Source organism: Volvox carteri (assembly GCF_000143455.1).
Source record: "Volvox carteri f. nagariensis unplaced genomic scaffold VOLCAscaffold_7, whole genome shotgun sequence".
Lineage (NCBI taxonomy): Eukaryota > Viridiplantae > Chlorophyta > Chlorophyceae > Chlamydomonadales > Volvocaceae > Volvox > Volvox carteri.
Window position 1 is genome coordinate 226,455 of NW_003307550.1, and position 21,104 is coordinate 247,558.

Here is a 21,104-nt window from a genome sequence, read left to right on the forward strand (position 1 = left end):
GATGAGTGGGTGCATTTACAGTTTTTTAGTAAACAGTAATCAGAGCACCAGGTGTATCAGGGGAGCAGCAAGTGATATGGCCTTGGCTTTAGCAACTTAGCTGGCATCACAACCCAATACTTACGAATCACTCAAGGTTCAGAGCAAGTTTATTGAACCCAGGTCCATATGCATAACCAAACAAGCCCGTCGTATGACCAACCAACACATTACATGCATAAATGCATTACATGTAATGTATTACATGCATAGATGCATGTAATGCACAGGCATTCGGGGCACATGCAGATGTCAGAAGAGAACACAGCACTAAGCACTATTGGATAAAGCACTATTGGATAAAGCACTATTGGATAAAGCACTATTGGATAAAGCACTATTGGATAAAGCACTATTGGATAAAGCAATTAAGTCAGGCATTGCCGAAGGTGGGACGTGCCTGAGGCGCTCAAAAGAACCATGCATTATGCGCGTCTCGATATTGCAGCAACGATTTGGCGACACACATAGTGGGAGGAATCCCTCCCCGGACAGTGAACATACGTTTTACCGATTATTAGCAGCAGCCGCTCTCCCCCAGCGTATGCATGTGTGTGCGAAAGCATTTCTCTGCGTGTGCGACATCCACGCCGCCGTATCCCAACGCACCGTGACTTCCCGGCTATAATACAGATCCTCAGTATTTCGACCGAGCTTGCCGAGGATAATGTTGTTGATGCTCTGCATCCAGGTCGATAGAGACGGCGAGGGTTGGAAAACACAATTATGAAGCAGATGATGATGGAACAGATGATAGTGGAGCAGATGATGATGGAGCAGATGATGATGGAGCAGATGATGATGGAGCAAAGATGGACCACCGGGCAATATCAAGGAGGTCCGGAAGATGAACTAACAACAGTGTCACGTATCCAAGCAAGCAAACGTTCGCGGCTACGACTAGCGGTGCGGTGGCACGACAACCATACATCAGGCTGCAGAAAACACGCGACGAGAGCAACAGTTAACGAGCGAGGGCCTGAACAGCGTGTGATGATGGCATGGTGGTCTGTATGCGCCAGCTTGACAAGGTGGGGATTGTTGGGTGAACAATCCCAACAATCCCAACAAGTATGTATGTCGTGGCGGCGGCGGCATCGGCTATTTCACAATTTGAGATATCGAGCCTCGCTGCGCAGCTACAGGCTGCAGAGGGCTGCAGGCTGCGGGCTGGGGGCTGTAGCACTTTATCAGCAGCCGGGTTATTCCAAAGCCTCCGCGTCAGCCTGAGTTCATGCGACTAAAGGACCACCATCTCCAATTCCTCTTAGTTTGCAAGGGTTTGGATTGAGTTAATGTGAGCGACGGTGGCGGGCAGAAGCACAGCCCGTTCGCTGGGCACAGAAATGCGGTTGGTGCTTCTGGAAACCCTCTACGAGCTGCTAGGGGAGATGGATGTCTATCTGGGCCCTTAGGTAAACTCACCCGAAACTCCTGGCAGTCCTCCATGATACTGTTCGCAAGCGTCTGCGTGCGCGTATGTGTGAGAGACGGGACGGAATGTAAAGAGTGGTCTTGCTAAGGGCCAGCAAGCCACGCTAGCCTTTGGGTACGTAAATGTTCCGAGCAAGTCTCGGAACCGACGCTCTACTAACGTCTGATTCACGGTCGAGTTAGATATATCTACCCCCCTCCCTGACGAAAGGCGATGTGCGTTTGACGAAGGTAGGTTAGCAACGCACTCGTCAACCATTGCCGTGTGTACGTATACATGCTTTTACCTGTTTATCAGCGGAGTTGTAGGTGGTGTCGGAACCCTTGCCTTTATGTGCTTGGTCCAAGGCTCGCGTCTCTACCAGGACCTGCGCGTGTCCATAATCAACCTATTGGCGAATTCCCCAGTGGTTGCGGGTTCTGAGCCTTCCCTTTGGGATTGCTTCTGGCTGTCTAGGTGACTTGCGTTGCCTGGTTGGGTGCCTTGTTTGCCCTGATCGTCTCAGGTGCGGTGCACGGCTCTACTCTTCGTGAGTCTGGAGCCCACTGTAACCACCACACACACTCACTCATTCAATTTCGCATTTCGCATAATTGCAGACATGCAATTCATGCTACTACAAAAACGGTAACGACTGCATATCCATTTTGTTGCATCTCATGCTGGATCGGGTAGAACGACGCAGCCGGATGTCCCATGCCGCGATTTAACGGGTGCTGCTACAGCGACAGATAGAGCCTGATTGAGCACGGCAACCGAAGCAGCCAGCAGGATCCAGCTTGTGTGCCGACAAAATAAAGAGCCCACCACTATAATTATCCAATTTGATAGCTCCCGTCGCATTCGTTGATGCTGGGCAACATTTCATGGCATGCGTGCTTACCCTTTGAAGGTGGACTTGCGCATGGCCCGCATCGGCCATGTTTCTTAATGCCTCTCTTTGTTTCTGTTTAATGGACGAAAGAAATAATAGGGACGTAAAGTACCGCGCGGTTAGAAACTCAGATGCGCCCAGGTGTGCGGCAGAGAACGGAGGCTGAGCACAGCGAGGCCAATCATGGCGAACATACAGCAGTACGTAGTAGGAGCGCGGCAAAGTCGGGCCTCGCGCACAAGAGCTTGGGAGCTCTAACTTGCACAAGGCTATGCAACATGCTTTGTGATGCCATCATTTTCATGGTAACTGAAACCTATTACTGTTTTTGCCCACCTTGACGGCCGAAATGACGAGCGCGAAGCAGACGATATGTATCACGCCCGCCGTAAGCAAGGTGAGGGCCGTGTGAATCTTCATGCGTACCACAGTCTGCGAATTTAGTGCAGAAACGTCCATTTTGCTGGTTGCTGGTGTTCACGTAGTAGACCGTTCCAAGGTTACAAGAGCGAAGAACGCAGCCACGATAAATAAATTCTTCAGGTTTCAGCTTCGGTGTTTGCCTTGCAACGCAGTAAAAATAAGTCATTGGCTCTTTTGGGCCTCTTCGCCTTTGAGCTATGTTAAATTCTTCTCTTACCTTCTGTGCCTCTGGAGAGTCCATCAGTTTTACCAGCTTCCGGTAGCGCTTTCCCCGCTTGAAGTCTGCTGGTGTCTCGCCATCTGCCGGCGGGAGCGAGATAGTGTGGGACAGACAAAAGGAATTGTGGCATGAGTGCATGATGACACAGGACTTGTGATCGCAAGGCATGATCGCACGGCGCAAAACCAATAAATGCCATGTACGCAATGCACACAGCTGATGGTGCACAACGTACACATCACACACCGGAAAGGCCAGACATGCCGGACATGCCCGAGAGAGCGCTCTCGCCGCCATCGCTGCGGTCATCTGGAATGTCTTCCGTCGCCCGCGGCTTGGCCACATCCACACCCGACTCCGCCACTTGACCCCAGCTGCCCAGTGCGCCGGCCGCAACACCATCCTGCTCTCCGGTCAACCCCTCAGGAGACGCAAATCCGCCGTCGCCAGGACCGCCTCCGGGTAGCCTCGCATGTGGCGGCAGCGCGCCACTGCCCCAGCTGCCCCAGCCTCCTCCTCCGCCTCCGCCGCCTCCTTGAGGATTCGCGCCGCCTTGCCGATGGTGTTGATGGTGCTGATGGTGCTGATGATGGTGTTGTTGTCCAAACGCTCCCACTTCTCCTCCGCCGCCGCCGCCGCCGCACTGCTGCTCCTCCAGTGCGGGATCCATGAAATTGCGGGAGCCCGTGGGTGACATCCAGTGGGATGACGTGGCACGACTTGTAGCACCAAAGGAGCCGTACTCATCTTCGTCCTCCTCCTCCTCCTCCGCGTCCAAATCGGCCTCACACAGGCTCTGGGCCCGGTTCTTAAAAAACTGGCCGCCCGATGTTACCCACTTATCCACCCCCTGAGATGCAGCGAGTTGGTAAATGATTGGCAGTAGTTGCAGCAGGCAATTAGTTGCTGGGAGATGACAGATGCGAGATGCGGCAAGAATGAGACGGAACTGGCCGCGCACATGCCTGGCGTGCGTAGGCGAGATGCCAGCGCTAATTAAGTAGCGACTGTAACAGCCAACATCACTGCACGTGAATGTGCATCATGGACGAAGCACAAAAATGGAAGGACGGTAAAATGGAAGGACGGTAAAATAGCAAAGAGAAAAGAAGAGAGATGGAATAAAAGACGGCCATCCTGGGCCACCTGGCCCCGTTCCCTGCCCTCCGGCACGGCGCCTTGCCTACCCAACCTTCTTACACTGCGTTCGTTACCGGCTTCCCCTTGCTGGAGGGCTCTCATGGCGCCCGCAAGCGTCAGGCCTCCGGGTTCGCCAGTCGCCTGCCGGCGTTCCTCTGCATCCCCACCTGTACGGACGTGGAGGGGGCCATTTGAAGCGGGACGGCAAGGAGGAGCGACTATGTTGGCCGGCGCATTAATCGGCAGAGTTTGGTGACTCTTGAGCTCAGCCTTGTGCATCACGCGGCTGTCGTTCAAAGCGAGTGGCAGCACCAGCATCATCATCGGCAGCACCCGCAGTAATAGCAGCACGCACCAGCATCAGCATCAGCAGCAGGAGTAGCAGCAGCCTAAGGACGTTGCAGTGTGTGCAGCAAAGCACAGAGGCAGCGTACGGACCAGGCCCTCGAATCCTCCTTGGGCTTCCAAGAGACAGCGCTATGCAAATGACGCTTGCCGTGGCAAACTGTATGTCCAGTAAAACAAGTCCAGTAACACGCTAAACGTTTACACCCTAGGACGGTGCTCACCCGCCCTAGACAGCAACTGCTCCGCCGACGCCTTAGGCTGCAGGTTTGCCATCACCTTGGTGCCGTCCAGCTGTTGTACGACAGCCGACAGCTCACCATCTACCATATCTCCGCCACCCAGATTTGGGGCACCTCGGGGGCTAGCGCTGAGGAGGGCGCGTTTGCTGGGGCTTAGGACGGGTGGCGATGTGGGCTTCAACGGCGAGGAGGTGCCTGTGGTGGAGGCCCCAGGGCCTGCCACCGTCGCCGTTGCCACCGCAGCCACCGGTGCTGGCCCAGCAGTAGTGCTGCCCGGGAGTTGTGGAGGTTGCGAGCTGATAGCGCATGTGGCGGCTGCAGCTAGCGCTGCTGTGCCGGGCAGCAGAGGCGGCACCTGGCACAAGTCAACCTTTCGCGCTGCCGCAGTGCCCTCAGTCGTAGCTGCTGCGTCACTACCAGGAGCGCGTGCGCATACCTGCTGCTGCTGCTGCTGCTGCTGCTGCTGCTGCTGCTGCTGCTGCTGCTCCTGCTGGGGCATCAGGCTGACCGCCGACATAGCGGCCGCCAGCGGCGGCCGGGTGAATTCACCGCTGCCAACAGCGCCGCCGTTGCCAAGCAATCCACCCAGCCCGGCTCGGCTGCCGTCAATCGACTGTACGGCACGCATCATCATCGCCCTGTTGGAACCGCCATCATAATCGCCGCTGCCGCTGCAGCCGCCACCTAGAGCCAACCCACCGGTACTTCCCGGCAGTACTGCGCGGGTAGCTGTGATCTGTTGTGCTCCTAAAGCGCCGCTTCGGGAGCAGGTAGCTTCACGCATCTTCAGCGGCAGACCGCCACTACCAATGGTGCCGACAGCCGCCGGTGGTAACAGCTGCATGGAGGGCCCTGACGGCGGCAGCGCAAGGGTCGCCTCATTGCCTGAAAAGGATAGCTGTACATGGCTCCGTTGCACCTGGGCTCCGGGTGCGGCTGCTGCTGCAGGCCCTGGGCCGGGACGCAGGAAGCCGCGCTTGCCACCTGCCTTGCCGGACGCGAACCTGATTACGGCAATGACTGGGTTTCCCGGCCCTGGCTTTCCCACTACCTGCACCGCCAGATGCAGCGGCCGGTGATCGCGGTGGAAGCCTTCCAGGTAGTGCACAGGGCCCACCTGGAGGGGATGAGGGATGAGGGGTTGGGGAGATGGGGAGGGGGGTGGAGCGGGTGGAGATGGTAGGGACGGAGGAAGATATGCGAGAGATTGCAATGGGACTACTACCGGCAAAAGATAGGGCTGAGTGAGGCGCTGCAGCTGAGCCGATGCAGCAACTTAACAATTTAGGATAACTTTGTACAAGCACTGCGAGTACGACAAGTACGGCAGACGTATCCAGTTCATTCCGTAGAGAGGTTCCTATGCCATATACGTTACGTGTGCCTGTGGGCGATACCAGATACGGTACTTGCCTTGTCAACAATCTTGCCCTTACGGCTAGTGGCCTTCAGGGCGCTCTTCTTGGCGACGCCGCTGTCTGTGAGCAGGCCCACGGGACTCTGCCCCGGCTGGAAGCGCAGCAGAGCGCCCAGTTGGGAGCCGAGGATGTCCTCTTTAGGCAACCCGAACAGCAGCCCAGGCGGCCGCACCTCCTCCTCAAGGACGCCAGTAATTTTACCGGAGCCGTCAATCTCAAGTACACCTGCGAATCGGACCGGTCGAAATTAATTAAGAAGTCTCATCCCCACCAAGTGGTAGGCATTGTGCAATTCGTGCCTGACACCGACACATTGAAAATTGGCCCTGCTGCCCGTCCCAGAACCACGTTCCACGCACCTGTAACGGCTTCCGTGGCCCACAACTCGGCATGCACCAGCAGACGGCCTGATCCGTGGGTCGTTAATTGGCCGGGTGGCGGCAGAGCGACGTCCAGCTGCACCGGTGATCAGCAAAGCAGGAAGGAAGGCAACGGTTGAGGAAAACAAAGCATGGGAGCACCATGAGTCGTGGGAAGGGGTTATCTCCAGCGAGATGGACGGCGACGCCGAAGGTTTCACCCAGGCACGCATGCATCTCCAGGCGACGCCGCCATAACCGCAGCCCATCAATGAATGAATGAATCCGTCAGGCACCTTTGCCACTGCACCTGTCAGCAGCCTAGTTAGTTACTCCACTCTAGCCGTCTAGCCAGTTATGTGTGCGTGTGTGTTACACCTCGGTTGCGTTACCCAGAGAGGTGTAACGAGTGCCCATACGAGCCTAGAGGCCCAAGAGCCAATAGCCAGTTAATAACGCTTCCTCACCCACCAACAAGCTTCCTCACCCACCAACAAGCTTCCTCACCCACCAACAAGATTAAGGCTAGGTAGGCAACATAGCTGGTCCAAAGGTGCCAGCTATGGCGCGCCCCTTACCCGCAAGACAGCTTGCTTGGTCCTGCGGGCCAGCACCGCCGCTGCCCGCTCCTGACTGCCCATGGTGGCCGCCTCCACAGACGCGCTCGGAGGCACCACATTCACTCGCCAGGATACGCCTGGTGATTGTAAAGTACTGTGGGAGGGAGAGGAGGGGGAGGCGGAGGAAGGGGAGGAGGAGGAGGAGGAGGAGGAGGACGAAGCATTAGAGTGGGGCACGTGGAGTTCAGTACGAGGGGCATGCATGCATGCAGAAGTGAAGACGGGCAGAGAGCGACGGGTGGAGAGAGATAGAGATAGAGATAGAGAGAAAAAGAAAGAGAAAGAAAGAAAGAGAGAGAGAGAAAGCAAGGAGAGAAAAGGTCGACAGCAGCAGACAGCCAAGGAACCAGGACACATACGAAAGAGGCGCGAAGGAAAACCAGGAGTTGTAGTCTGTGGCCTGCGATGCAGGCGACAGAGAGGGTAGCGCCAGCAGCGAAGACATCGTGTACATCCCAACCCACTTGGTAATCATCGTGTCCAGCATCCCCAGGTTTAAGCTTTGGCTTTCGGTCCACCCGGCGGCGACACCGGCCCACTGGCGGGGGGCGGCGTTGCCGCCGCCGTCGTTGCTGACAACTCCGCCGCTACCGAAACTGCAAGCTGCTCCTCTTCCTTGGACGGCTGCCTCAGCTTCCATGATCAAGTCCAAGGTCTGCTGCTGCGACGACCGCGGCGGCGGCGGCACCTGCGCCTGCGATGGCCGAATCCCGCCGCCGATGGCCTGCTGCGATGTAAGGAATACGCAGTCCCACAGCTGGCAGCCCAGCAGCTGTACGGCATAAAGGACGCATGAGGGAGCAAGCAGACACATAAATATCACGGCCAGAAGGTCAGCCAAGCCCAGCAATCAGCTCTCTAATGCTTGTGCTTGGCGGACGTACAGGCCTGCTCGGACCGAATGAAAAACTTAGACCAGACCCGGGGCTTATATTACCAACGTAGTCCACTAGCTATCTCCGCCTCTCCCGCTAATGTCGAGATTCGAAGCCCGGCGGACGCAGGAGAGTATCTTCGCAAGGGCAATGACTTCCAGCTGGAAAGCCCAGCAGGTCGCGTGAAGAAATTCGCAAGGAGTCTATACCCGTAACGTGGATTACGGCTCCCCTTTAGTTCTTCCCCTTTGGTTCCCCGGCTGTCCTCCGAAAGTAGCGCACAGCGGGCCCATATCACGCCCATGCACACCAAAAGGTGATCCTGTTACCTGCTCGGGCGGAAATCCAAACAGATCCGCAGAGGCGCCTTGGGCCGCGGCGGCTGTGGCACCCGCAGCCTGGAAGCCTCCCGGTGCCAGGACCTCCTGTACGACACCATCCTCCGTAATGCGGAGTCGTAGACGTCGCTCAGCGATGGCCTGCTCCTTGGACGACCTGTACGGCATGATGGAAAGCGTGCCCCGCGTCGCCGGCGCTAGTCATGTCAACTGCTGTACAGCATCCCCTGGGTTTGCATTAGAACGCTTAGTCGTCTATCGTACGCACGTGGTTTGCCGAAGCTAGGGTCATGTAACGCCTTGCCTCGGCGTATGACATGCTTCGGCCCGGCTTTGCCTTGCCCCAGCATATTAACAAAAAGTAAAATTTACGCCAGTATCATAGACCCGAGCGTGTATTAACGGGGCCAGCGATGTACGGGCTGGGAGTCGCTACTGGTCACCATCAGTATTTTGTTTTCGCAGATATACCTCATACACACATACAGCGTGTTCTCCTAACCATCTTGGGTTCCCGCGCACGGTTCCCGCGCAAGCAACAAAACAGGCGCACGTGCACTCAAGCATGGGAGGAACTTTACTGTTCATTAAGCAGTTTTATTCACGCTGTGGAGACGCCCTTCACATCCAACAGCAACACGTCCCGTATAGAGTGTAACTTCGTACCTGGTCATCCGTACAACATGCGAGATCTCGCCCTGGTTGTCCCGCGACGACACCGCTACGTGCACGTAGACCGGCTTGCCGTGCGCACCCACCAGCTGCATCGTGGGCCCGACTGCGTTGCTGCCCTCCTCAGGTACGGCGCGGCAGCCCCACAATCCGGAAAGGTTTGGCGCGCCGTCCTTGACGTACTGAAATGTACGAGAAATAGGCAACCCAGGAGGTCACCCATCACAGAAAACAAGGGACGCCCGGGCCGGGTTGGGCTACGCCAGAATCCAATAGAGCAGGATCCAATAGAGCAGGATCCAATAGAGCAGGATCCAATAGACCAGGATCCAATAGAGCAGGATCCAATAGAGCAGGATCCAATAGAGCAGGATCCAATAGACCAGGATCCAATAGGATCTAAGAAATAGCATGCCTTGCATGGGCTTATGCACTCCTACCTGAGCAGTATAGGTGTAGTTCAACTGACGTACGCCCTGGAACAAGAACCTACACCCTTCCACGAAATTGCTTGAAGTAAAACATTAAAAATACGGTGGCGCTATTTTATAGTCGTAACTTCACACGCGATGCCACAGACCGGTCCCCTTTGAAGCTGTTTCAGCCATAGGGACAGACAAAGTGGACAGGGTAATCAGGGGCCCACCTTTCTGTACTTATAGTGCATAACCTTCCAAGGCGTTGGCAGGAAATCGTCTAGACTGCGCTGCATTCCCTCGGACATCAGCTCCACCATCACCTGAGGTTGGAGGAGTCGTTAGAGTGGTTGGGAGTTACTTGGCGCGTCGTTAGGCGGTTGTCAGACAGTAGTTGGGTAAAAAGGGGATAAACAAGTCTCGGGAATTTCTTAAGCCAAGTGGAACCGCTAGGAGCGGAGGAGGTTTAGCCAGGAAGGATTTGAAATGAGCACAAGGGAGCCAGATCACGGAGACTAAGATCTCCCTAAAAAGGTGCATAACAACACGAACGAACGATTGGCGTGAAAGAGACAAAGAGGCATTGTCCTGCAGTGCTTACATGGTCCTCTGCGATGTTGTAGTCGGTGTTGGGGTTGGCGCCGCCACCGTCACCACCGCCGCCCTGCTGGCCGCTCTGCGGCCCGTCCCCAATGCCCACCCCCAGCACCTTGGCCAGGTCTCCGCTCATGTGGCGGATGGCGCCCTTGCGCTCCACCACCATCAGCAGCTGGGGCTCGTCGGATATCAGTTTTAAGCGGACCTCGTAGATATTCGATTTGGTCATGTCTGGGGTCGGCGCAGGTTGAGAGGGACGTTGAAAGGAAGTTCGGATACATGAGTGGAAAATGAGGTGGCGTGCGGAGGGTTAGGGGGTAACGTGGCCGGGGCGAATGGAAAGGTTGTTGAAAGGACGACATTGAGGAGCAGCGAGGGCGGTAATGGGTGATTTCCTCCTATTAACGCACTGAAATGAGAGGTAGCAGGAGGCAAGTACGGGTGTTTGCTTTGAGGGGCCGCTGGGTTCGCAAGTTCGCGCGCAAGATGGGTCGTCCATATGTATGTATTTTTCCTCGGTTTCCTCGGTTCCCTGGAAAAAATACGTACTTCGCAAAGCTCGACATGCCGGAATTGCATAATTAGCTGGAAGCTGAGTCCCCCCTGAAGAGCGATGCATGGTTATGCCAACAGCGCATGATACCAATACAGCCGGGCCCACTGGGTCCTCTCTCCGTTTTGTATCCTCACCCGACCGTACGGCAATCCGAACCTCCTTGGCGAAGTCGTACTTATGCAGTACACTGCAGCGGTTGTGCTCGTCTGTGCTCGTCGTGGTGTTGCTGCCATAGTCATCAGCAGTCGCCAACAGCCTACAGTCGTACAACACGATAAATGACGGGTACTCCCACTCTGTAACAATTCAATTCAATTCAATCCAATCCAATCCAATTCAATTCAATTTAATTCAATTCAATTCAATAAATGACGGGCACACAATGGCTCAGGCTCAGCCAGGCTTCGGTTTGCGAAACACAAACAAGCATACGCAATCGTTTAGAGCAGCACAATGCCTTCCTGGGCTACCACATTTTGTGTCGGGTCTGGTGTGTGGTCTGGTCTGGTCTGGAGACAGTACTGCAATCTACAACTCAAGGTCTAGGGTTTGACACCTGGAAACATATCCAACAACGTCTGAAGTGGGTGAGAACGTGGCACATAAAAAGTAATGGACACACGGAGACCTGGGGGGTACTTGCTGCCAGACAGTGCCTGGCAGTGCCTGCTGGCAGTGCCTGCTGGCAGTGCCTGCTGGCAGTGCCTGCTGGCAGTGCCTGCTGGCAGTGCCTGCTGGCCTTCCTGGCACACCAGATGAGCATGCGCGACAACTCTTGACAGAGCGAGCCACGTATCCTGATGTGAACACAGAAGATCAGAAATAAAGTACCGGTGAACGGGCAACTGAAAAACGCAGCTGAGTGCCGTACTTTTGCACGTATTCCTGGTTGTCGTGTTTGGCTTTGCTAGCCATCCATACGTCAGCTAGCAGCGCCCTGTCCATTTCACTGGCGCCCGTACGAAGAAGCTTATCCAGTTGTACACCGATGACATCATCTGGATGATACCTGCGACGCGTAAAGTAAGGGCCCGAACCCCAAAAATGGACTGCAAAGGAGAAATTGAAAAGAACATCAATGTGGGCGTTTTAGGACGGGTGGGCTGGCAGGTACGGGCCCTTGATCGTAACTGTCATTACGTTAAACTGATATGTGCAACCTGATATCCTCTTAACTCATGTGCGCAAAATAATTGTGACATTCGTGTTTGAGTCGTATGTTTGGATCGTACCTGATGAACCTGCAATTTCCGTTGCCTAAACTTCTCTCCGCCTCCTCCTCCTCCACCGCCACCACCCCCCCATCACGACCCCGGGTCCTTGATTCTTGCTCCTGCTGGATGTCGGGACTGCCACGCAATCCCCCACCCGCACCCGCCAGCCACCCATGCACCAACCCAAGGAGCCCCCCTCCCTTGCCCGCCCGCCCTCCATGCCGCACCCGAAGCACGTGACGAAGCCCGGGTCGCAACACACGATGACGCCCTCAGGGGTCACCCACACGCGACCCATGCCGGGCTCGGCTGGGAGGGCCTCTATCAGTCCAATAAACACACTATCCTCCCCAAGACCTGAACACACGGTATTCAACAAGTTAGGAGGCAACAGGACCATTCAAGAGCAGCGGGAGCAATTGGAGGCGATACGGATGGCCCAATTTTAGCGAGTAAGCAGAGCTCCATGACTCCTTCACCATGCATGGATCGTGTTCATGTCCATGAGTTTGACAGGCAGGTTGGCACAAGAATCGACACAACAGACATACAACTGACACAACAGACGCACACACACACCCGCCACGTGAATGGCGCGGCATGCAACGGGTATACGAACAAAACGAGGAGGACAGCGGAGGTGAGTGCCGTATACGAAAATAGTACAAGCAATCGCGAAGAGGAGTGCAGAAGACGAAGGACATCAATTAAACTAAGCACCACATAGCAACCCAGTCCCGAGGGCCGAGGGGCTATGACTCACACAACCTGCAAGGAGTGCCTAAACAGGATACAGCACCAGCAGGGTCCCCATACAATCATCCAAGGCTGCCACAGCGGGTGGCCTTATAATAAAGCCCATCACGGCACTTCTCACTGGCATGCACTCACCAGAGGCGCGACTGACGGCGATGCGTACGGTGAAAGCCACCCTCTCCCGATGCACTGCCAACACCGGATGCTTAAAGTACGGTGCCGCCTTGTCGCCCGAATCGATGTAGCGCCGCATGAGACCTGGATGGCGCTTGGCCTCGTGTGGTGGCATCAGCACTGTGACGTTTTTGCCATCCAGCTCGCCTGCGCGCGGGAGGAGAAGAGGGGAAAAGATCGCTCAATTCAAGTCGGGTCGATTGTACAAGTAGCCAAAACAAGCTATGTGGTATTTGTGGATATGTCATACTGGCCCAAATCCAAGGCCTGGTAAATCAAATTGTGCAATCTGACAGGAAAGGAATGCGGCACCAGGAGTCACGGCCGTCGGAATGCTCCACACTCACATGCTGCCATTTGCTTAAGACCACCATGATGCCCATTACATACATATATACGCACATGTACATATACACACACACTCGCCCTGCACCTCCGTGTCACGCGGGTCGGCACCGGCGGCACCTTCGCACCTTTTTTGTAGCCAAACATGTTGTGCAGTTTCCGATTGGCGACCTGAATGTCTCCAAACGCATTCACCACCAACACACCCTTCTCCACGTCATCCATGCGGCTGATGGGCGTGCCTGCAGATCGTGATGCAGTACACTGTCGTACGTACGGCGGTACCAAGGAAATGCCGCGCCAATTATGCGTTGATAAAGGTCGGATTATCGCACAGATTATAAGCACCCCCGATGCGAGCGATGGTAAGCGGCGTCCATTTCTAGTCTTTGCACCAGCAAAACATGACATGATGAATATTCGGCTTACGTGGTTCTGTGTCCAGTCGGTAAGCTAACCACTTGGGGGTTCTACATCCACGTCTAGCTGGCGCCTGCACTCCTGCAAACCCAAATCCAGTTCTCCCCCTTCTACCCTCTACCCTTCTAGGCACCCCTGGGCATCGCGCCGGAAGGTATCTGCTCCTCAGATGCAAAGTAAATCCGGTCAAAGTAAATCCGGTCAAAGTAAATCCGGTCAAAGTAAATCCGGTCAAAGTAAATCCGGAAATCACCAACACCGCAGCTCGCAACACGCAAGACGAGAGGCCAATCCCATATTTGTCGAACCAAGCCGTCCGTGCGTGGCCTTTGTGGTTAGACCCACCATCAGGAAGAGCTGGCCCCTGGCCGTCCTCGTCTTTATTTTCCTCCAGCCGCTCCGCCGCGGCGTGATACCTGCGCGTTCGGTGTTCGCGGTTGTCCCGCTGGAGCTTCAGCGAGCGGCAGGGGGCTGTACAAAGGAGAGATGGCAGGGCTATAAGATGACAGGGCTATAATGGCTCCGCAGCTGCTTTTGGTAAAAGTCATTTTATACATAGTGCGATGCCTGCACATCTGCACCTACCCCTTAACCTTCACGTGGACACGTCAGACGAGGCAGCACGTACTGCACCATTGTCGTACAATCGGTATGACGAGGGTATTACAGAGTCTGATGACACTCCTCTCTGAGGCTAACAGATATTTGTTAAGGTCAGAGCAAATCGCAAAACTCACTGTGCGGCGGTCCAGGGGTCCTGCTTAATGGTCTCCAGAAACCTGGCGTAAAGCCGGACAAGTCTGGGCGAGTTGTTGTACAGCTCCAAGACCACACGGTAGGCTGTTTCAGCCTTCAGGTCGTAATTCAATGGGTGGAAAGTGGTATTACGCTTAATTTTACACTTGGTTTTAATCTAAAATTTATCTTCGTTAGGGCCATTCATCTGCAGGAGTTACGGAGCCCATCAGTTACGGGACTGGGCGCATCTGCTTCGCCTGTTGCTTTGCGATAGGGGCTGACAGCAGTATCGTTGCGTCCATGATACACAAAACCACGAGAAACGAGCAAATAAGCCTGGTGTGATTGGGGAAAAGTGTACCTGGGATATGGATGTATCAATCTCTTCTAGGGATTTACTGAGCGAAGAGAAGGATATGGAACTTGCTCCAAGGATGCGCCTGCAGGAAGCGATGTTTTAACAAAACAATATTATCACAAAGATAACCATCGGCGACAGAGCAGCCACAAGTGGCTTGGTTGGCCGCTGGCTGGCTGACAGCTACAGCAATTGTAGCCCAATCACGCAAAACCAAGGCACTTTTGATTGGTTGACGCATTTCATTTCATAAATGGCAAGTTAAACGTACAACCTTTTGCTCTGGGAAGCGCAAGGCTTCCAGCAAAGTTTATAGCAAAACCTTTTGTAGGTTTGGGAAACCAGAGAAAATGCAGCCTCTTCGACTACTCCTTCGTTTCCAACTTTTGTGCATACTAGTTGCTAAAGCATCGTTAGAAACTATATATAGTTTCCAACCACTGGATCCCAAACCAACCAGAAGTAGGCCATGGCTTGCAGTGCGTCCTTGTGGTGACGAAGCACCATGCGCTGCTTGCGCTGGTACTCCACGTAGCTGAGGTAGTAGCGAGGCAGTAGCGAGGCGTAAGGGGCAGGAAATGGAAAAAGGACAACCGGGAACAGACGGGGCCCCATTTATTACCGACCACGGCTAGAAAAACGGCAGTCGCATAGGTTCACATTACGCGGTACGCAATAGGCGCACTCGATGTCGGCTGCTTGCTTAGATCTGCTATGTGATCATGCGGCAATATCAAAGGGTTGCATCTTGCACTACATATTGCACGAACTCCTGCAGCAACTGCGCCTGTACGTAATGACCTCTTAAAGCGATGGCATTGGCCCTCTTTAGCAAACAGAGGCCTTTGATTACTGAGGCTTAGGATTACTGGGCTGCACGCAACCCTAGGATTACTGGGCTGCAAGAAGCTATCTATGTTGGTTGACCTCATGTGTAGCAATGGTGATGGACGAAGGATTGCTTTAGTGCTTACGGGCCTGACATGCAGGACCATGCAGGATGCCGCAAGGCGTGGGGCTCGTGGCTCCCATAAACAAACCCAAAACAAGGACAAGGACGTTAATTCCCCCTGCCTCCCCCTGCTCCTCCCACCCTGTCCTCCCTCTCCACCCTCACCCCAGGAGATCCATGTTGCCCCCCTTGCCAACGTTGCTGCTCGCCGCCTTCTGTGTGGCTTGCTGGTGGCGCACGAAGAGCATGAAGCGACACATGAGGCTCGGGTTGAGCTTCCGTACGCTCTGCGTATCAGAGGTCAGGAGGGCGGGGGAGGGACCCGAGATGGCTGAGGGGGAATGCCTCGAACGACTTGTTGTTAAGTTAAGAAAGGCAGGCGCATAAGGTCGCCTGAGAGGGCAGCCCAGACAGTACGTTTTGGGTTGAGAAGCCAGGGATCCGCCTTGATCCGGCCGCACGCCGGTGGACTAGTACAGAAGCGTAATTTTCCGTCTTAGCAACCCAACCGTGCCGAGTGGGCGTGCACCATCTATCAAAAGAAAAGCGTGATACGACAAGCGAATTGACGCGGGGGCATGCCACAACCGATGACCCCGCCGGTGCAAGTGCCTTCTTGACATCATAATAAACAAAAACGACATGCTGGAGGCCGCCTGCAGACTGTGTGCATGACTTATTCCAGGAAAGCCGTTACTTGGGGTTTTGCTATGGCTCCGGTGTCTGAAGGCCGAAACGTTGTGGCCCCATGTGCCCCCATGTGCCCCCATGTGCCCCATGTGCCCCCATGTGCCCCCATGTGCCCCCATGTGCCCCCATGTGCCCCCATGTGCCCCCATGTTCCCCCATGTTCCCCCATGTGCCCCCATGTGGCCCCATGTGCCCCCATGTGCCCCCATGTGCCCCATGTGCCCCCATGTGCCCCCATGTGCCCCCATGTGGCCCCATGTGCCCCCATGTGCCCCCATGTAACCCCATGTGCCCCCATGTGCCCCCATGTGCCCCCATGTAACCCCATGTGCCCCCATGTAACCCCATGTAACCCCATGTAACCCCATGTAACCCCATGTAACCCCATGTAACCCCATGTAACCCCATGTAACCCCACGCGCGCCCACGGGGCCCCATGTGCCCCCACTGTCTACCCATCAACCCATCAGGTGCCGCCTGGGGCCCTCCCTTGCCAGCTAGCATCAACCCGCCCGTACGTGCCACATCTGCCCATTTTCGTGGCTTACCCCCGGATTATTTCTTGATGGTTTAACATTAAGCTCTTTTACCATATCAAAATTACCAGCGAACTAGCTGCCAGCAACCCGCCCTTGCATACACCATCCCAGTCCTAGCCAGATAGCCTAGCAATGTGTTAAACCACCAGCTACCTCGAGCTGTCTGGCTCCCGTCTGGCTGAACCCCAACATGTCCAACATGAAGTTGGCGTACACCGCGGCCACGAAGGCGCTGTCGGGGAACAGCGCAACGCCGGCCTGGGTTAGGGAAGAAAGGGGTGGGTGTTGGCACACGAGCGAGAGGCAGTGGGAGTGGCGGGGTGAAGTACGGAACGAGGGAAAGGAAGGAAGGAAAAGGAAGTAATGGAATCAGGGGTGGATCTGGGATCTGGTGCCTCCGGTGCGGAATGGGGTGCTTTGCAGCACCCGGGGTATGGTGTCATGGCAGGCCAGCCTAGCCTAACACGATTCATACATGTAACATCATCAGGCCCCTGCCATTTCGCGACTCTTGAGGCCACGTTGCTGGCCGGACATCATTTGCTAGCAAGACATGGCAAACCTCCCGCTAATATGTAGCATGCAATCACAAAACTATTGATAACTTCTGCGAATGTGTAATTCCCACCCGCCCCCGCCGTGCAATTCCCACCACTCCACTACCAGCACTCTCCCCATCCCTAACCTTGATGATTTCCTCGGCCCGGTGCATCGCCGTCTTTTCCAGCGTGTACAGGTCGGTCCACACGCGGGCGCAGCGGGCCGCCACCTCCACGTCACGAGGGTGGGCGAAGTGGTAAACATCCTGAGGCTTGACGGCTTCGTAATCGGCATTCCTGGGGAGGGAGGGAGGGAGGGAGGGATGCGTTGGGTAGCAGCCTGCCGTCATCTGCAGTTTGAGCGACCGAGTAGCTATAACACAGAGTCCACACTCCATCATCCGTCAGATTGCTAGTAAGCAAAACCGGACCACCGCATTGTACCAAACCCCCAAAGATCGAACTCTGATAGCAACGGCGGGCAGCGGCAAATAGTCTGCAATAGTCTGCAGTCAGCATGTTTCTTAGTTCTTTCGCCGCAGTGCACCTGGAACCCCTTGCCGCTACCGCACCCGCTGTTACTGCTGCTGTTACTACTATTACTGCTCCAATTTCATCCATACCCGACTTACTTAAACGCCTTGACGACAGCAGCAGTGAAGAGCTTGGTGCGCAGAAATGTCGCCAACGCGCCAAGAAGGAATAGGGGACCCAAACCCACTGCCATCGCCAGGGTCACCGTTCGAGCCATCCCGCCCGGCCGTTCTAGTCCTCGGGGCTGCAGCGCAATTGCGAGCTGCATCACAGCCACCCCAAACATGGCTAGTGCCACACCACCTTTAAGACAGTTGACCCAGGTCAGCAGGTGGGGTACCTGGTGGTTGACAGTTAGTGACAGTTACAGTTGAGACGGTTAGATGTTAGTTGGTACGGAAGCAGGTGATGAGCGAGTTTTGTAGGAGTTTTGAAGGTTGCATGGAGGGAATTGTAAAAATTGAGGCGTGTGGAAGAAAAGCACGTGTGGCGAACACGCATGCACCTACAGGACTAAACCCCCGCTGTACAGGAACAACTTAGTTGTTCCTGTAGTTTTTATTCTTATTTTTATTTTGGACATTTTACTGCAGACATTTTACTGCGTGTTCCTGAAGACCGCGCATAGGGAGGTGTGTCTGTGCAGAGAGTCCATATTCCAATTCCATCCGGGAGGAAATCGGTCTAAGTGATTGACCGGCTGGACCTTGCAGCTGCGAGATGGGCACTTTCAGAGCAAACGTCGTGAAGCTAGCCCGTCCTAGGCTAGGCCGTCGCATCCGGCTCGTCAGTTGCTTATTTAAGCTTGCTCACCCATCGAAGATATTCCCACGCTAGCCATGCTGCCAAAAGGCAGTACGCTATTGCCGCGACCTTGGGCCAGCCTAGGAAGACGCCCACCAGGGTCATTAGTGCCTGCAGGGAATATAACACGTAACGGCACCGGCAGTACACAGCAGCGCCACTTCCACTAGGGCCTACAAAATTGGAATGCAATATCCCAGACATGGCCAGCATACATGACTTACTACAGAAAATCAAAATATTCAGCATTTGCCAGCGTTTATGCAGATGCTGAATATCTGCATCAGCATATTATGCAGATGTATTCATCTGCATAATATCTGATTAATATCAGATTAGCCATATGCCGAAGATAGCCTGTAAGGTGTGATTATTAGCACGGCAGTAGAGATAGCTAGCTGATGATTAGGATCCCGTGCGGCATTTAAAACCTTCCCAGCACCTCCCTCCGTATTCGCCGGTAAGCAGCCACCACATAGCTGCCAGCAGAAATGAAAAGAAGTGCTGTGTCTTGAGCACGGCGAGGGCTGTATGTCAACCCAATGCTGCATGTGTTGCAAAACCAAGGGCTGTGCAAAACCAAGGGCTAGCGCGTACCTTGATGCCAAAGGCCGTAACCTCTGCACCGCTGTGGCCGAGCGCCTGGGGCGTCTTGCTAGTAGGGTTCACCTCCACCTGCATTAAGCCAATCACAACCGCATTGGGAGACATGTCTGTAAAAGGCTAAAAGAGGAGAGGCTCTAATGGCGTGGGTGCAGAACATGCACATATGGCTAATGCAGGCCCTTTCTTTAACAGGGAACCGCCAACAGACAACCACCTCCATCAGTTGTTGGTAGTGACTGGGGATAATTGTGTTGCATTCGAGTAAATTGCATTCGAGTAAATTGCATTCAAGGACAGAAGAGGGTGAACCAGCACACCGCCTGGCAAGCTGGCTGACCAGCCGAACGGGCAGGAGCCCACACACAAGCAAAACCCGTATCGTGCCGTACCCCCATCTACTTGGAGCGTCTATCGACTGCTGACCAGCAGGCATCTTCTCCCACGCGCATCATATTTTGCAAGGTCGAACCTGCTGCCCAGCCTGCGGGTGAGTGCACTGCGGGTGAGTGCGGACGCAAGCTTAATACTCACCACCTGGTTACTTCACGGGTTGAGTACGTACTGCGATCTCGACGCAAAATCCCTTCCAGCACAACGTTTTTGCTTTCCGACCAACAAAATCGTCCGAAGTCTCATCTTCCGCAGGCCTTCTAGTCTGTTCACACGACCACTACTCCCCCCTGGAAAGCACGCAAGGGGCCCTGGTCCTTGCAGGGCTCCGGAAGCCTTGCCTGCCACGGAAACGGCAGAGGAGAGAGACCCAGACCCGTAGGAGAGGTACACTTTGTCCGCTTCCCTTCCCGTTGTTGCCGCCCGCCCAGCACGCAACCATTACCCTTTCTCCCACCCCACCCCACCCCACCCCACCCCGGGCGCACCTCCGACATGTTGACCAACATGGCAACCACCACAAACAGCAGCAACAGCAGCCCCGAAACCAGCGCGTGGATTATGTGGGGCGACGATGAGCAGCCTGGGGGACCGCAGGATAGGAAGAGCAATAAACGGATGCGAAGGTGGGTGGAGGACGGGAGCGGCGGATGGCAAGCAAACCTAGATCAACTAGACGCCAACCAATCAACCTGGCGGCCAACCAATCAACCTGGTAGACGCTAATCCGCCAAGATAAGCGACAGTTTAATGCACCAAGAACGTCGCTCTTGCACACAACCAGCAAAGGCAAAATTCTATACCCGCGTACCCAAGGCCCATAGGCAAATATGCCCGCGGACTCACTGTGTGAGGGGAACATGGACAAGTGAAGGTGTGGCTTGGCAGGCCCCACGTAATTGCAGGATATCCCTAGCTGCAGCAGGGCAGCGTTGGTTCCAGAACATCAAGTCAGAAGAGAGTTTGGGGACGTTTGGCGGTTTTTGGCTTTTGTTGCTTGCAGACAAGTTCGATTGGGGTTTGATTACTCTTCTGACAAAAGCAGCAACGGACAACGGCGTTGTCGTTCGTTTACGTGCTGGATACGGTGGAATAGCCATAACGTAAGGATGAGTGCACGTGATCGCAGGCTCGAATTCCGGGGTTCAAATGGTTAAGGGAGTGCAGTTTGTGTAGTTCGGCTTTATAGCAGGGTCCTTGTCCGTCCCCGGTTGGTTAGTGGCCGTGCGCCACGGTTAAACGCGCAACCGGAGATGTGCGCCTGATGACGGCGCCTGTGGGGGTGACTGGGGGCGGGATGGTTGAACACCGGACCACATGTGCCGATGGACGGTTTCGGGAGACTGGTAACACGGATAGGCGCAGCAGGCGGAGGTATATCTGCGAAAACAAGATACTGTTGGTGGCCGGTTGCGACTCCCAACCCGCACATCGCTGGTCCCCTTAATACACGCTCGGGTTTATGATACTGGCGTA

General features: G+C 54.9%; 1 protein-coding gene across 1 annotated transcript in view; it reads right to left on the reverse strand.

Moving 5' to 3' along the window:
• The window catches only part of VOLCADRAFT_87875 (uncharacterized protein), a gene marked incomplete at both ends in the record, with an annotated part of 38,886 nt that overhangs the window by 13,841 nt on the left and 3,941 nt on the right, over positions 1-21,104 (reverse strand). The window contains 35 exons of the mRNA XM_002947674.1: positions 649-720; positions 1,465-1,506; positions 2,358-2,510; positions 2,685-2,780; positions 2,989-3,071; positions 3,238-4,016; positions 4,184-4,298; positions 4,701-5,048; positions 5,418-5,835; positions 6,123-6,227; positions 6,309-6,361; positions 6,496-6,592; positions 7,074-7,209; positions 7,580-7,887; positions 8,320-8,485; positions 8,995-9,182; positions 9,647-9,739; positions 10,018-10,244; positions 10,704-10,825; positions 11,802-11,902; positions 11,944-12,140; positions 12,675-12,860; positions 13,187-13,300; positions 13,824-13,949; positions 14,064-14,071; positions 14,216-14,257; positions 15,032-15,109; positions 15,692-15,813; positions 16,909-17,013; positions 17,441-17,591; positions 17,927-18,168; positions 18,642-18,743; positions 19,230-19,307; positions 20,117-20,211; positions 20,475-20,544. Of these exons, the coding sequence (XP_002947720.1) occupies positions 649-720; positions 1,465-1,506; positions 2,358-2,510; positions 2,685-2,780; positions 2,989-3,071; positions 3,238-4,016; positions 4,184-4,298; positions 4,701-5,048; positions 5,418-5,835; positions 6,123-6,227; positions 6,309-6,361; positions 6,496-6,592; positions 7,074-7,209; positions 7,580-7,887; positions 8,320-8,485; positions 8,995-9,182; positions 9,647-9,739; positions 10,018-10,244; positions 10,704-10,825; positions 11,802-11,902; positions 11,944-12,140; positions 12,675-12,860; positions 13,187-13,300; positions 13,824-13,949; positions 14,064-14,071; positions 14,216-14,257; positions 15,032-15,109; positions 15,692-15,813; positions 16,909-17,013; positions 17,441-17,591; positions 17,927-18,168; positions 18,642-18,743; positions 19,230-19,307; positions 20,117-20,211; positions 20,475-20,544 (5,418 nt within the window). The remainder of the gene's footprint in view (positions 1-648; positions 721-1,464; positions 1,507-2,357; positions 2,511-2,684; positions 2,781-2,988; positions 3,072-3,237; positions 4,017-4,183; positions 4,299-4,700; positions 5,049-5,417; positions 5,836-6,122; positions 6,228-6,308; positions 6,362-6,495; positions 6,593-7,073; positions 7,210-7,579; positions 7,888-8,319; positions 8,486-8,994; positions 9,183-9,646; positions 9,740-10,017; positions 10,245-10,703; positions 10,826-11,801; positions 11,903-11,943; positions 12,141-12,674; positions 12,861-13,186; positions 13,301-13,823; positions 13,950-14,063; positions 14,072-14,215; positions 14,258-15,031; positions 15,110-15,691; positions 15,814-16,908; positions 17,014-17,440; positions 17,592-17,926; positions 18,169-18,641; positions 18,744-19,229; positions 19,308-20,116; positions 20,212-20,474; positions 20,545-21,104) is intronic.